Here is an 11,069-nt window from a genome sequence, read left to right as displayed (position 1 = left end):
GGGGCGGCCCGGGCGCCCGCGGCGCGCGCTCCAGGCGCGACGATGGGCAACGGGATGTGCTCCCGAAAGCAAAAGCGGATCTTCCAGACGCTGCTGCTGCTGACCGTGGTGGTGGGCTTTCTGTACGGCGCGATGCTCTACTACGAGCTGCAGGCGCAGCTGCGCAAAGCCGAGGCGGTGGCGCTCAAGTACCAGCAGCACCAGGAGTCCCTGTCCGCCCAGTTACAAGGTACGGGAACGGGACCTGCGCGGCCCGTGGCCAACTTTGGCCCGCGCCTCCCGCCCCGCCTGCAAAAGTGCCTCTGGGGAGCCGTTGGCACCACGGGTGCCACTTCTGACCTGCGGGGGCTTCGGGCCAGCGAGGCAGGGCTGCCGACCCCCCAGTCTCTGGGGAGTGGACATCCTCGTCCTCCTGGCGGTTACGTTTGAAATGGATCGCCCCGGCTCCCGGGGCCGCCCAGCGTTGGGTGGGCGGGGACGCGCAGCCCCTCTTGGGGACCACTTGTCAAAGGCCCAGCTGGGTCTGGCGGCGCTCCGCAGCAGCCTTCTGGCCGCTCTGTGCATCCTGCCCTGGGGGGCAGCGCTCATGGGGTCTGGGTGTTCGGTTTCCAATGGATTTTGCCAGTCGCCTGAGAAATGAAGGTCTTAGAGATTTCTCCGGAAGGAAAACTTACGCTGTCATCCCGCAGCTCAAAGGGATGAGCCTGTGCAATGGAACCCAGACCTGAGTTCTTGTCCTGTTAACTCAGCAGGGCCACCTTAGGCATGTTGCCTGTGTTGTAATAGTCCACAGACTACTTACTGTTCACCATCTGCAGCTTTGCTCCCCACAAAAGAAGGTCTATTTGCCTTTCTGAGTAGTTTTGAGTTCATCAGAAGGCTGTGAGCGTGTGCTTTAGCCAATTAACCATGGGAAGTTGGAGGAAAAACACGATTTTTCACTTTGTCAGAGGCAACAAACACAACTGGAGCAGAAGATAAGTGGAAAGACTTGAAGCGGATAACCTTCTGTTGTAGACTCTCATTTACTGCAAATCTCAGAAGCATAAATGATGTATGAACACGAAGTAAGCTCAGTGTGGTGCTGTTAAGGGCATGGCTGTCGTCTTCACGGCATTTTGAAGCTGCTTTTTGTGCTTAGGCTAGTTTTCAGGGTGTCCACCACCCTCCTGTAGACCACAAAAAGACAGACAGAGTGGGACAGGAAGAAGGAAGATAGAAATACAGTAAAGCTGTACATTTTGGAAGTGCTGACAGTTTGTTGATAATGTAGCGATAGCTTATTTCATATTACAATATCAGTTGGTTGGGCGTATTTGCCTGCATGGTCATACAGATTTAAAACAGATGCTTTCTCCTTGCTCCAGCTATTCTGAGTGTTTGGGAGTAAAATATTTAGGGCGAGCAAAAATGATACACCGCAGCCAATTGCTTGTTCTTTTTCGCTTTCCCCAATTTAGCAGAAAGGGAAGTATTTTTAGTGTTCTAAAGCTGCATAGCTTCAGGCAAGCTGGGCTTGGTTCAAGAGGAAAACCTATTTTGGTAATCTTAGGTTAATTTTCTTTTCTTTAAAGTGCTTGAAATTTATTCACGTCGCTTATATTTGCCTTGTTGAACTACCCCTTTGGTTTGAGAACGGTGTAAGAGGCCAGCGGCTTCCTTGTGAGGTTCAGTGCAGGTAGACCAAAGAAAGAGTTTGTTGTCTAACACTAAACTATCAGGACTGGGTTTCCCCGGATGTGGGTGCAGTACAAGAGGTTGTGTGCATTGGTCTCTTACTTGAGGCACCCAGGAGAGTGGGTGCTGTTGTGGTCACCAGTGTGTCCTCAATACCACACAGACAGCACCTGGCATTCAGGAGAGGATCGATACACAGTACTCAGTAAACAACTACCACTCTCCCACGCACTTTCCTCTGCTCTCTGCTTGGGAAAACCTAAGAAAGCAAAACCATTAAAAAGCAAAAACAAAACAACAAAAAAACGGAAGAACCCAAATAGCAACTTGTCTCAACTGCTAGTGTTAGGACTTGACTGAGGTCTTCATTTCCGAGTCAGCCTCTTTATTTGAAAATCAATGTCAAGTTCATTGCCCTCCACCACCCCCACCACCCCCCCATTCATTTTATGATGATGGTAGGGCCAGGGTTGCGGGTGGCCTGGGAAGAGTCCCTGGTGAACAGACGTGGCTGTGAGAGAGGAGGTTAATGGATCTAGTCCACTCATGAGTGCCTCGGAAGAACTGCCTGTGGCAGCCTACTTCGGAAAAATCATCCCTCTGGAAACCATGTCCAGGACAGCTGCACTTTGATATGTAGGGTCACCCTGAGTCATTGGACTCAATGGCCACTGTTATTAGTGAAGGGGAAACTGTGGGGAGGGAGTGGTCGGAAGTGGCAACACAGGGGCAGTAAAGTGCACAGCATTTGCTTTGCAGTTAGAGACAAATATGTGCTAAGCCAGTTTGAATGAGTGGCCTTGAAGTTCATTTCTTCATTTGCTCTTTGGCCCTTTCTGCCTGATTTATGATGCTGCAACAGTTACAACCTGGTCATTCATGAAGACTATTCCCCAATGAGGATACGTGTTTTAGAATGGGATTATCAGGTTCGCTACTGCCTTGGAGCCATTTGATAATTATGTCCTGGTGCTATGTGGTTTTCGCTCCCCCTTTGTGTTAGCAAGTAGCATTTTACACAGCAGGGTGCACGCCACCTGGAAAGATAAGGCAGCGGGCTGCTCATTCTGAAGACCTGTTAGTCAGACAACATTTCTTGGCCTGGCTTGAATTAAAATCAGAGTTCATTATGAGCAACTTTGGCCCCATTGGTCTTATAGGTATGCATTTATTAAGTTAGCATATTTAGGTCATCATCAGTTGAGGAATGGGTGGTATACAGAGCTTAGTTTGAAAGTAGGTTACTGCTCACCCCAAGTGCCTCTTGTTGTAGGAAGAAGAAACACAACAACAAAAACCCCTCAAAACCAATCCATTGTGGTCGAGTCCTACATTGAACAGCCTGCCTCTAGACTTGCCAATGCCATCTCTGATAACAAGTATCTTCTCTCTCTCTGTGTCAATGTCTGACTATCTTTCTCATACTGTACTTGGTCTGAGTGACTTTCTTTCACACAGTATATCATTCCTCACTATACCTGAAGAGTGGGACAGATGTCACATACTTGTGTCAGAGGGAGTAACAACCTTTGTCTGACCAACAATTTTAATTTGACCTTTAATTTTAAAAATTGCTTTCAAGTGAGTCGTGCACCATTTCTCTGTGTCTACACTCAGTGGTTCTTGGCCTTGACTGCCCATCAGAATCATCTGGTGAGCCCCCAGATGAATTAACTCGCAATTATGGGAGTATAACTCGGGAATCTTTAGTACTCCCCAGATACTGCCAACTCACAAAGTTGAGAACCATAGCATTATAATATTAAAACGGAACCACTCCACACATTTACTGTGCTCAACTTGTTTGGTCCCAAAGATAGTTGCAATTTTAAGTATTTGATTAAAGCAAATATGATGATTTGTAGCAAAACAGATTGAGGTTCAAAGCCTGGCCTTGCTAGTTTCAGTGTGGCCAGGGGCTTCCCGTTTCCCTGTAAAATGGAGATCAGAATGATCTACTTCATAGGGGTTTTGTGAGAATTAAATAAGAAAATGCCTGCAAAACTTCTCAGACCTACTTGGCACATAGTAGGTACTTATTAAAGATTTGCTGTGATTTTCATAGGTGGGGTCCCTGTTGAAAGTAGGATGGGTTTTCTCTCTCAGGAATTTTCATGGGCAAATTTTTGAAAATTTCCAAATCTGTTGGTAGAGTTAGGCAGCTCACAATGAGTTAGGTATCTCATTGCTAAGCTACAGTTGCACTCTCTGTGGTTACAATTTCTACTCTCACAGAATCTAGAAACCCTGCCCAGTGCTCCCAAAGGCTGCATGATCTTAAAATGGTCTCTCCTCTCCAATCCGAGTTCTAATTGCCCTACACAATTAAAGACCAGCCAGGAATGGGTAGAAAGGACATTCTTGTTAGAATACACGTTGCTCTTTCATCAACTCTAAATCTGTCCGCTCTTGGTGAGTTTCTCAGCCTTCAGATGTTGTTCACAGAGACTCCTGGTTTGTAGACTTTCTAGTTCTGGTCTAGTGGTTAGGGAATATTCATTTTACAATGGTTCCACTATTCTACTTGAGCCAATTTAGAGTCCTAAAATGTATGTTTCTGAACCAGTCATTATGGCTGGAGAGATGGTTTGGAATGAGTTGACGGACGGAGGCCTCCCTTACTGGCTCCAGATAATCGGATTCTACCTGAACCACGTGGACTAGGAATGCTGGAAGGTTTTATTTATTTATCTATCTTCACATGACAATTAGGGACTGTTGCTGAAGTCAGATGAGTAGATACCACACAGCTGAAATACAACAACTTTCACTACCCTGTTTCATAAGCGCCGTCACACCCACAGAGGATGGTCCCAGCAGAAGATGCTGTCCATTGTTTGACCAGGCAATTTTGGACTAGACTGGCTTGATTAAATGGGCCACTTTCTGAGGCACAGGGAGCCCTTGTGCCGCAGTAGCTAAGCATTCAGCTGCTAGCTGTAATATCTGTAGTTCAAACCCAACCCTTGCTCTGTGGGAGAAAGATAAATTGCTGGCTACTATAAAGATTTGCAGTTCCCCAAATTTCTGTTATACTTTGCCCTATAGGGTGACTAGGAGTTGAAATCCACTTGATGACAGTAGGTTTGGTTGGGTTTTCTTTTCCTGTTGCAAATATCATTTCTTACATCGTTGTTAGAGTGTGTTATTTCAGCTTGGGCCAAGCAAACCGGGAGAACATATTCTAACCAAACACGACTGCTATCGAATCAGTTCTGAGTCCTAGTGACTTTGTGTAGGATTTCTGAGGCTGTAAGTCTCCATGGGAGCAGAGAGCCTCATTTGCCTTCCTCATAGTGGCTGGTGGGTTTAAACTACCATCCTTGAGGGTTAGCTGACAGCAGTACCAGGGTCCTTGAACATATTCTAATATGGCAAAAAAAGTTTACTGCTCTTTCATCACTGCCCCTTCTGTGCATATATTGTTAATGCTATTTGTTTAAAAATTCTTAGCAGAGTGGTGAAGGCTGCAGATCTATCTCCTCCAGTGATCTACCTACCAAGAAAAACTCAGTGAGACTGTCACCAGTTGTGGGGCACAGCACCTCCAGTAGAGAAAATATGTAGGAAGTGATGAAGAGACCAGTATGTGCTGTTATGTGAGTTAAGATAGCAAACTCCATTTTTATTGTTTTTTGGGTTTTTTTTAAAGTCATTTTAGTGGGATCCCTTCGAGATGTACCATTCCATAGTTCTACCACATCAAGCAGTACTGTACATTGCTACCACAGTGCTTCTAAGCATTTTCTTTCTTCTTTAATTCCTTGACATCAGCTCCTCTTTCCACAGTTAGCTCAGAATTCCGAGGGACAACATTTCTCTCTTTTGAGGATTAGGGAACTTTGAGATTGTGTTCATACCCTTGGAGGCAAAACAAAATGAGTGGAGGATGTGGAGTTCGGCTACAATGTTGTGCTCGATGTCCTGGTTTCCCTATTCAGGGTTAGCTTGTGCAAACCCTCAGTGGTGCTTACAGTCGGAGCTCCTGAGATCGCCCAAGTTATACCCCGTCAGAGTGACTCTTGGAATCATTCTGCAGACATGGATGTCCATAAAGGCTGAATTTGACCCCACATTTCTCTTGTGGTCACGAGCTCAGGAAATGTCCAGCATTATGGACATGGCTCTACCTGATAGCCACTGAGGAGAGAAGGTCAGAAGGCAGCCCCATCTTCTGAAAGTTAGTGCCTCAATTTGAATTTACCCCGATAATTAAAGTAGCAATTGCTATGCACAGTGTTTCGATTTTGAGCATATAGGAACAAGTGATAAGTTAAAAAAGAAATCTCCACTGACTAATTGTGTTCATCATTTAAGAGCCACATCCCTCCAATAACTTGCTCTGATATGCATCTGTGATTGAGATAAAGCAAGGGATTATTGGATTTTCTACCGTGTTCCCTATTTTCTAGTGTGTTATTTTGTCCATCAGCAGTAAGTACATTTTCAGGAGAAAATACTAATAAGCAATGCATTTTGCCTCTAGGTGGTCATATTTTGTCAACTTCAGCCATTCAGATTTGAAACCCAGGAATGAAATAAGCAGGGTAGAAGTGGGGAGCAGGGGGATATGAGCAGCAAGGAAAGTTAATAAATGGACACAAATTTAGTGTGCTTTTCTTTGGAGACTACTCCCTGCTGTTTGAATTTTGAATTAGGTATGTTACTGATTAACTCTCTTCTGGGTCATGAGTGTGACTGCTAGAGGCAGACAGTAACCGTGTGAAAAAATAAGACCTGTGCGTGAGCAAGAGACTGATTTAAGTGGGGGGAAAGAAGAAGCATTAAGTGTAGGGGCAAACATCCCTAATTCCTACATTAGTGAAGTATTCTTGGTCTTCCTGGTGGTGACTAGAAACTGTCAAGAATGGGATTAGAGTGTTTTAAATCTTCTTACAGTGGCCTGTCAGCTATGTTGGACTGCTACAGGATCCATGGTTCAAACCCACCAGCATCTCAGTGGGAGAAAGATGAGGCTATTTGCTCCCATAAAGATGAATAGCCTCAGAGACCCTATATAGATAGGGGAGCTATGAATTGGTATTGACTCATGGCAGGGAGTTTTATTTATTATAGGTAAATGTATCATAGTTATCTATAGAAATTAAAAGCAGTTTTAAAAGTGAGTACTTCTAAGAGTCATATTTGCTATTTATGTCAACTGCCCTTTGCTTAGCAGGGTGTAATTGCCTTTTGAACCCTTGGAGAATTTCATATAGTGCATTGTTGTTCATTGACCTCCGTAAGTGAGAACCACAGTGTGGGCAAAGCATAGTAGATTATGTTCATTGAAGTACAGAGTTAGGACAAAGTTAGGAACATCACTTAGCCTGGCTAGCACTTAGCCTAAACAGCACTTAGTCTCCTGCATTCAGTCTTAGGTTGGTCCAAGCAGGAACATTTTCTGTTGAAGCCAGTTATTTCTCTGTTTTCAACTAACCTATGTAATTTTTTTGTTGTTGCTGATGTCTCATTCTGTCAGTGCCAGGCTTTTAAAATTCCTTCATCTCTAGTGGTTGGTGCCTGCTGCATTCTAGGAAGGAACTCTCTGGGTTTCACCTGTTTGTCTGCTAACCAAAAGTTTGATGTTTTGAACCCAACAGCGTTGCGAGGGAGAAAGATGAGTCTGTTTTTGTAAAGATTTATAAAACCTTATGGAGCGATTCTTGACCCTATATGATCACTATGAGTAAGAATTGATTCAGTGGCAATGGTTTTATAAAGTAGGTGCTCAATGAATTGAAAGTGTATATAGCTATGTGATATTTTCTGCCTAAATGTTTGGTAGTCAGTGAACTGTAATGCGTAGAGGTTCAAGAATCAAAACACTTGAATTTGCTTTTCTCCTGTCTTTTCTACTAATTGCATGGCCCTGGGCAAGTTAGTTAAGGAGCCTGGGGGCACTCAGGTTAGGCACTGGGCTGCTAACTTGAAGGTCAGAGCTTAAACATACCTGCTGTTGTGAGGAAGGAAGATGAAACTGTCAACTCCTGTTAAGGTTTACAGTCTTGCAACCTAATACAGGGGGCTATAAGTTAGAATCAACTCCATGGAAGTGGGCTGGGGTGGGTGTGGCAAGTTATTTAGCTTTCCTTGACTCAATGCCATCATAAGTAATAATCAGGAAAATAGTAATCATAGGTTGTCATGTGTGTCAGTAGTTTTAGCCAGTGTATAATGCTTCAGTCACTATCATTGAGTCAATTCAACTCATAGCACCCATATAGGATAGAATAGAACTGCCCTTGTGGATTTCTGAGGTTGTATATCTTTATGGGCGCAGACAGAGTCCTCTCTCTCCTTTGGCCAGTGGGTTTGAACTGCTGATCTTGCAACTAGCAGCTCAATGAGTAACCCACTATGGCATCGAGGTTACTGTGTAATGCGTAAGACTCACTGCCTTTGAGTCAATGCCGTCTCATAGTGAGGCCATAGGACAGGCTAGAATTGCCTCTCTGAGTTTCTGAGATGGCAGCCATTCATGTGAGTAGAAATTTCTGTCTTTCTCCCAAGAAGCAGCTGGTAGTTTGAGCAGCAGTCGTTGTGGATCATAGCCCAGTTCATAACCATTTTTCCCCTAGGAATCCCCAGTAATGCTTAGCAAGGTGCCGTTGCATCTTGGGACCTTGGAGACTCTCTTAAAGTGGGCTGTTGTTCATTGACCTCAGGAAGTGAGAACCACAGTGCGAAAAATGAGTGGTAGATTGCATTTATTAAAGCACGGAGTTAAGACACATTTAAAAACATCCATTAGGTTTTGTCTCTTGAACAGACAGCATCATTGAAGTACATCTTGCTGTGGAAAGGAACTATTTGTGAGCCTGTGTTTATTTAATTGATGTGCTATTTTAGAAATGGAACAGAAATAAATACCCGTAAGTTTAGTAGGTTCTATTTATATGTAAAGGCTTGCTTTAAAATCCTTCCCTGAATAAAAGATAAAAGCTTCAAGAGAGCTCTTGAAAATCCAACTCAGTGAAGTATCCTGTAGTTTGTACAGGAATCTATAACTCATTGCACACATTGTGTTCAATTTAGTCATCCAGAAAAATTGGGACATGCCTACTCTGTAATGAGAGTACTGGCACGTGAGTAAATGTTGTTTGACTGTTTAAGAGAATTGTACATCATATGCAGCCTTTAGTTTTAAGTCCAACTGGAACCCTGATGAAGAGCCCAGGTGGCTGAGTGGTTAGGCATTCGGCTGCTAATCACAAGGTCAGTGGTTCGAAACCACCAGCTGCACAGTGGGAGAAAGAACAGGCTTTCTACTTCCTACTAGATGTTCTTATAGCCTCAGAAACCCACGAGATGGTGCTACCCTGTCGCATAGGGTGACATAGATTCCAGGTCATCGAATCTACTCCGTGCAGTGAGTTTGGTTTGGTTGGAGCACTGCTGGCACAGTGGTCACACTGTTGCCTAGTAACGGAAAGATCGGTGCCTCCAATCCAGGAACTGCTCCACAGAAGAAGGAATGGCCGTCCCAGGTGGAGGGGAGCCTTACCCTGACTTTTACAATTCTGGATTGCCTTAGCAAGAACAGCTTCCTTTAGGACTGGGACACCTGACCTGATTTCAGAGACCCAGAAATCAGGGAATTCGAGTTGAGGAAATGAAGACTGATTGAAGATGGTGTGCAACCGAAAGCAAGGGATTTGAGAGAAACCGGAAGAGACGTCCCCACAAAAAAACAAAAAAACAAAAAACAAACTCATTGTTGTGGATTCGAATCTCCTTCACAGGTTTCCTAGGGAACAGGGGAGACGTGTCCCCTTGGGTTTCTGAGACAGTAATCATTCGTTCCAGGAGTCAGACACCTCCTCCTTCCCCAAGAGTGAGTAGCTGGTCGGTCTGAATGGCTGACCGTGTGCTTAGCAGACAAGCATGTTACCCACTACACCGCCACAGGCAAAAGGGGTTCCTCTCACCTGGGTGATGTGGTGAAGCAGTGAGGAAGAGTCTTGCTCGTATCTGCGCATGCACTAGAAGGAAATGGATGGTGAAGCAGTTTGGGCTTGAGTGCCCGTGCAGGGCAATTGGATTGCAACTGTTTACCAGCAAGGTGACCCTGAGCAAGCAGATGAACCTCTGTGAACTTTGATTTCTTCATACTGAATTGGGGAGAACAATGTTTGCCTCATACACTGACAGGGATTAGTGTAAGATAAAATATTTCTAAAGTGACCAGCACTAAGCTCCTGTTCATTGGGTGACCAGGACAACTTGCTGAATTAGTATGGGTAGTATTTGGCGTCCTTTATCCCTAGAATGGTGCAAATGCTTAGTGTTGCCGTGGCTGCTGACTGAAAGATTAGAGGTGGGAGGCCACCTCCAGTACATCAGAAGAAAGGCCTACCAATCTTCTTAGAAGAGCCGGCCGTTGGAATCCTAGAAGAGTATAGTCCTCTTCCTGGGCAAACATGGGAGTGCCCCTGGGTGGGGTTTAATGGGATGGCAACTGACTTTTTGTGTTTGTTTTAACTGGTTGTACTACATTCTAGTGGGTAAGCTGGGGCTTCAATATGGCTCTTTCCAGAACTGTGTGCCCAACTTGGCTCCAAAACATTTATCTGATATAAGACAGTTTCTTGGGTTTTCTATATTGACCCATTTGAGGAAGGAAAAAAACCTCAGATCATTTTGCATGGTAGTAACTAAGAAATGCCGTTTCTCACCTTGACCACTCGGTGTTCTCGTTTTATCACGGGGGATACAAGGTGTTTGCTACTTTTGGCACAAGGTGGTTTGTGGGATTTGTAGCTCCTGTTTGGAAGTGAAAGGTATTTTGTGTGTGTGTGTGTGTGTGTGTATGTGTATAGAATAAATTTTTTTCCCAAGCCACTCTTATTTGGAGTGGATTTATTTTAGGAGACTTTTTAGGAAAGCTTAAAACAATTATTTTGATAGAATATTAAAAAATTGCTTTGATGGCATCATATGATTTTTAATACATAAAACATTTATAGGCTACCTACTGTGCTCAAATACTGAGACAAGCACTTTTCATGGAAGAGATAGGGGTTGGTGGTTTCAGGTAGGAGTCTCACTTTTTCTGTGGAAGACAGGCTCATTCCCAGGCCTGCACACCCACAAACAGCCACCCACTTATCTGTCAGCGGAGGGCTGTATGTTGCTGAACAGGTCCTAGTAGAGCTTCTAGACCAGTGATTCTCAACCTGTGTGTTGCAACCCCTCGGGGGTGAATGACCCTTTCACAGGGGTCGCCTAAGACCGTTGGAAAACATATTTTCGATGGTGTTAGGAACCGAGACACTGCTCCTCTCTCCTTCTCTAGGCAGGTCCACCCACATGCAGATAAGCCCACACACAAGTACCTGGCATGATGACATCATCACGCCAACCCCATCACATACACCCTGTACAGATAC

The 11,069-nt window shown here is 44.6% G+C and overlaps 1 protein-coding gene across 2 annotated transcripts in view; it reads left to right on the top strand.

Moving 5' to 3' along the window:
• The first annotated feature begins 34 nt into the window (after positions 1-34).
• Positions 35-11,069, top strand: part of GOLIM4 (golgi integral membrane protein 4) — a 97,304-nt gene continuing 86,269 nt past the window's right edge. For both annotated transcript variants that reach the window (XM_045297603.1, XM_045297602.1), the window contains exon 1: positions 35-229. In XM_045297603.1, coding sequence (XP_045153538.1) covers positions 43-229 — 187 coding nt within the window. In that variant the 5' untranslated portion in view covers positions 35-42. The remainder of the gene's footprint in view (positions 230-11,069) is intronic.

The sequence above is a fragment of the Echinops telfairi genome, unplaced genomic scaffold (genome assembly GCF_000313985.2).
Source record: "Echinops telfairi isolate 266 unplaced genomic scaffold, ASM31398v2 ScPeMD7_7420;HRSCAF=8458, whole genome shotgun sequence".
NCBI lineage: Eukaryota > Metazoa > Chordata > Mammalia > Afrosoricida > Tenrecidae > Echinops > Echinops telfairi.
The sequence above is the reverse complement of the archived record's forward strand: the minus strand, read 5'-3'. Positions and strand labels throughout refer to the sequence as shown.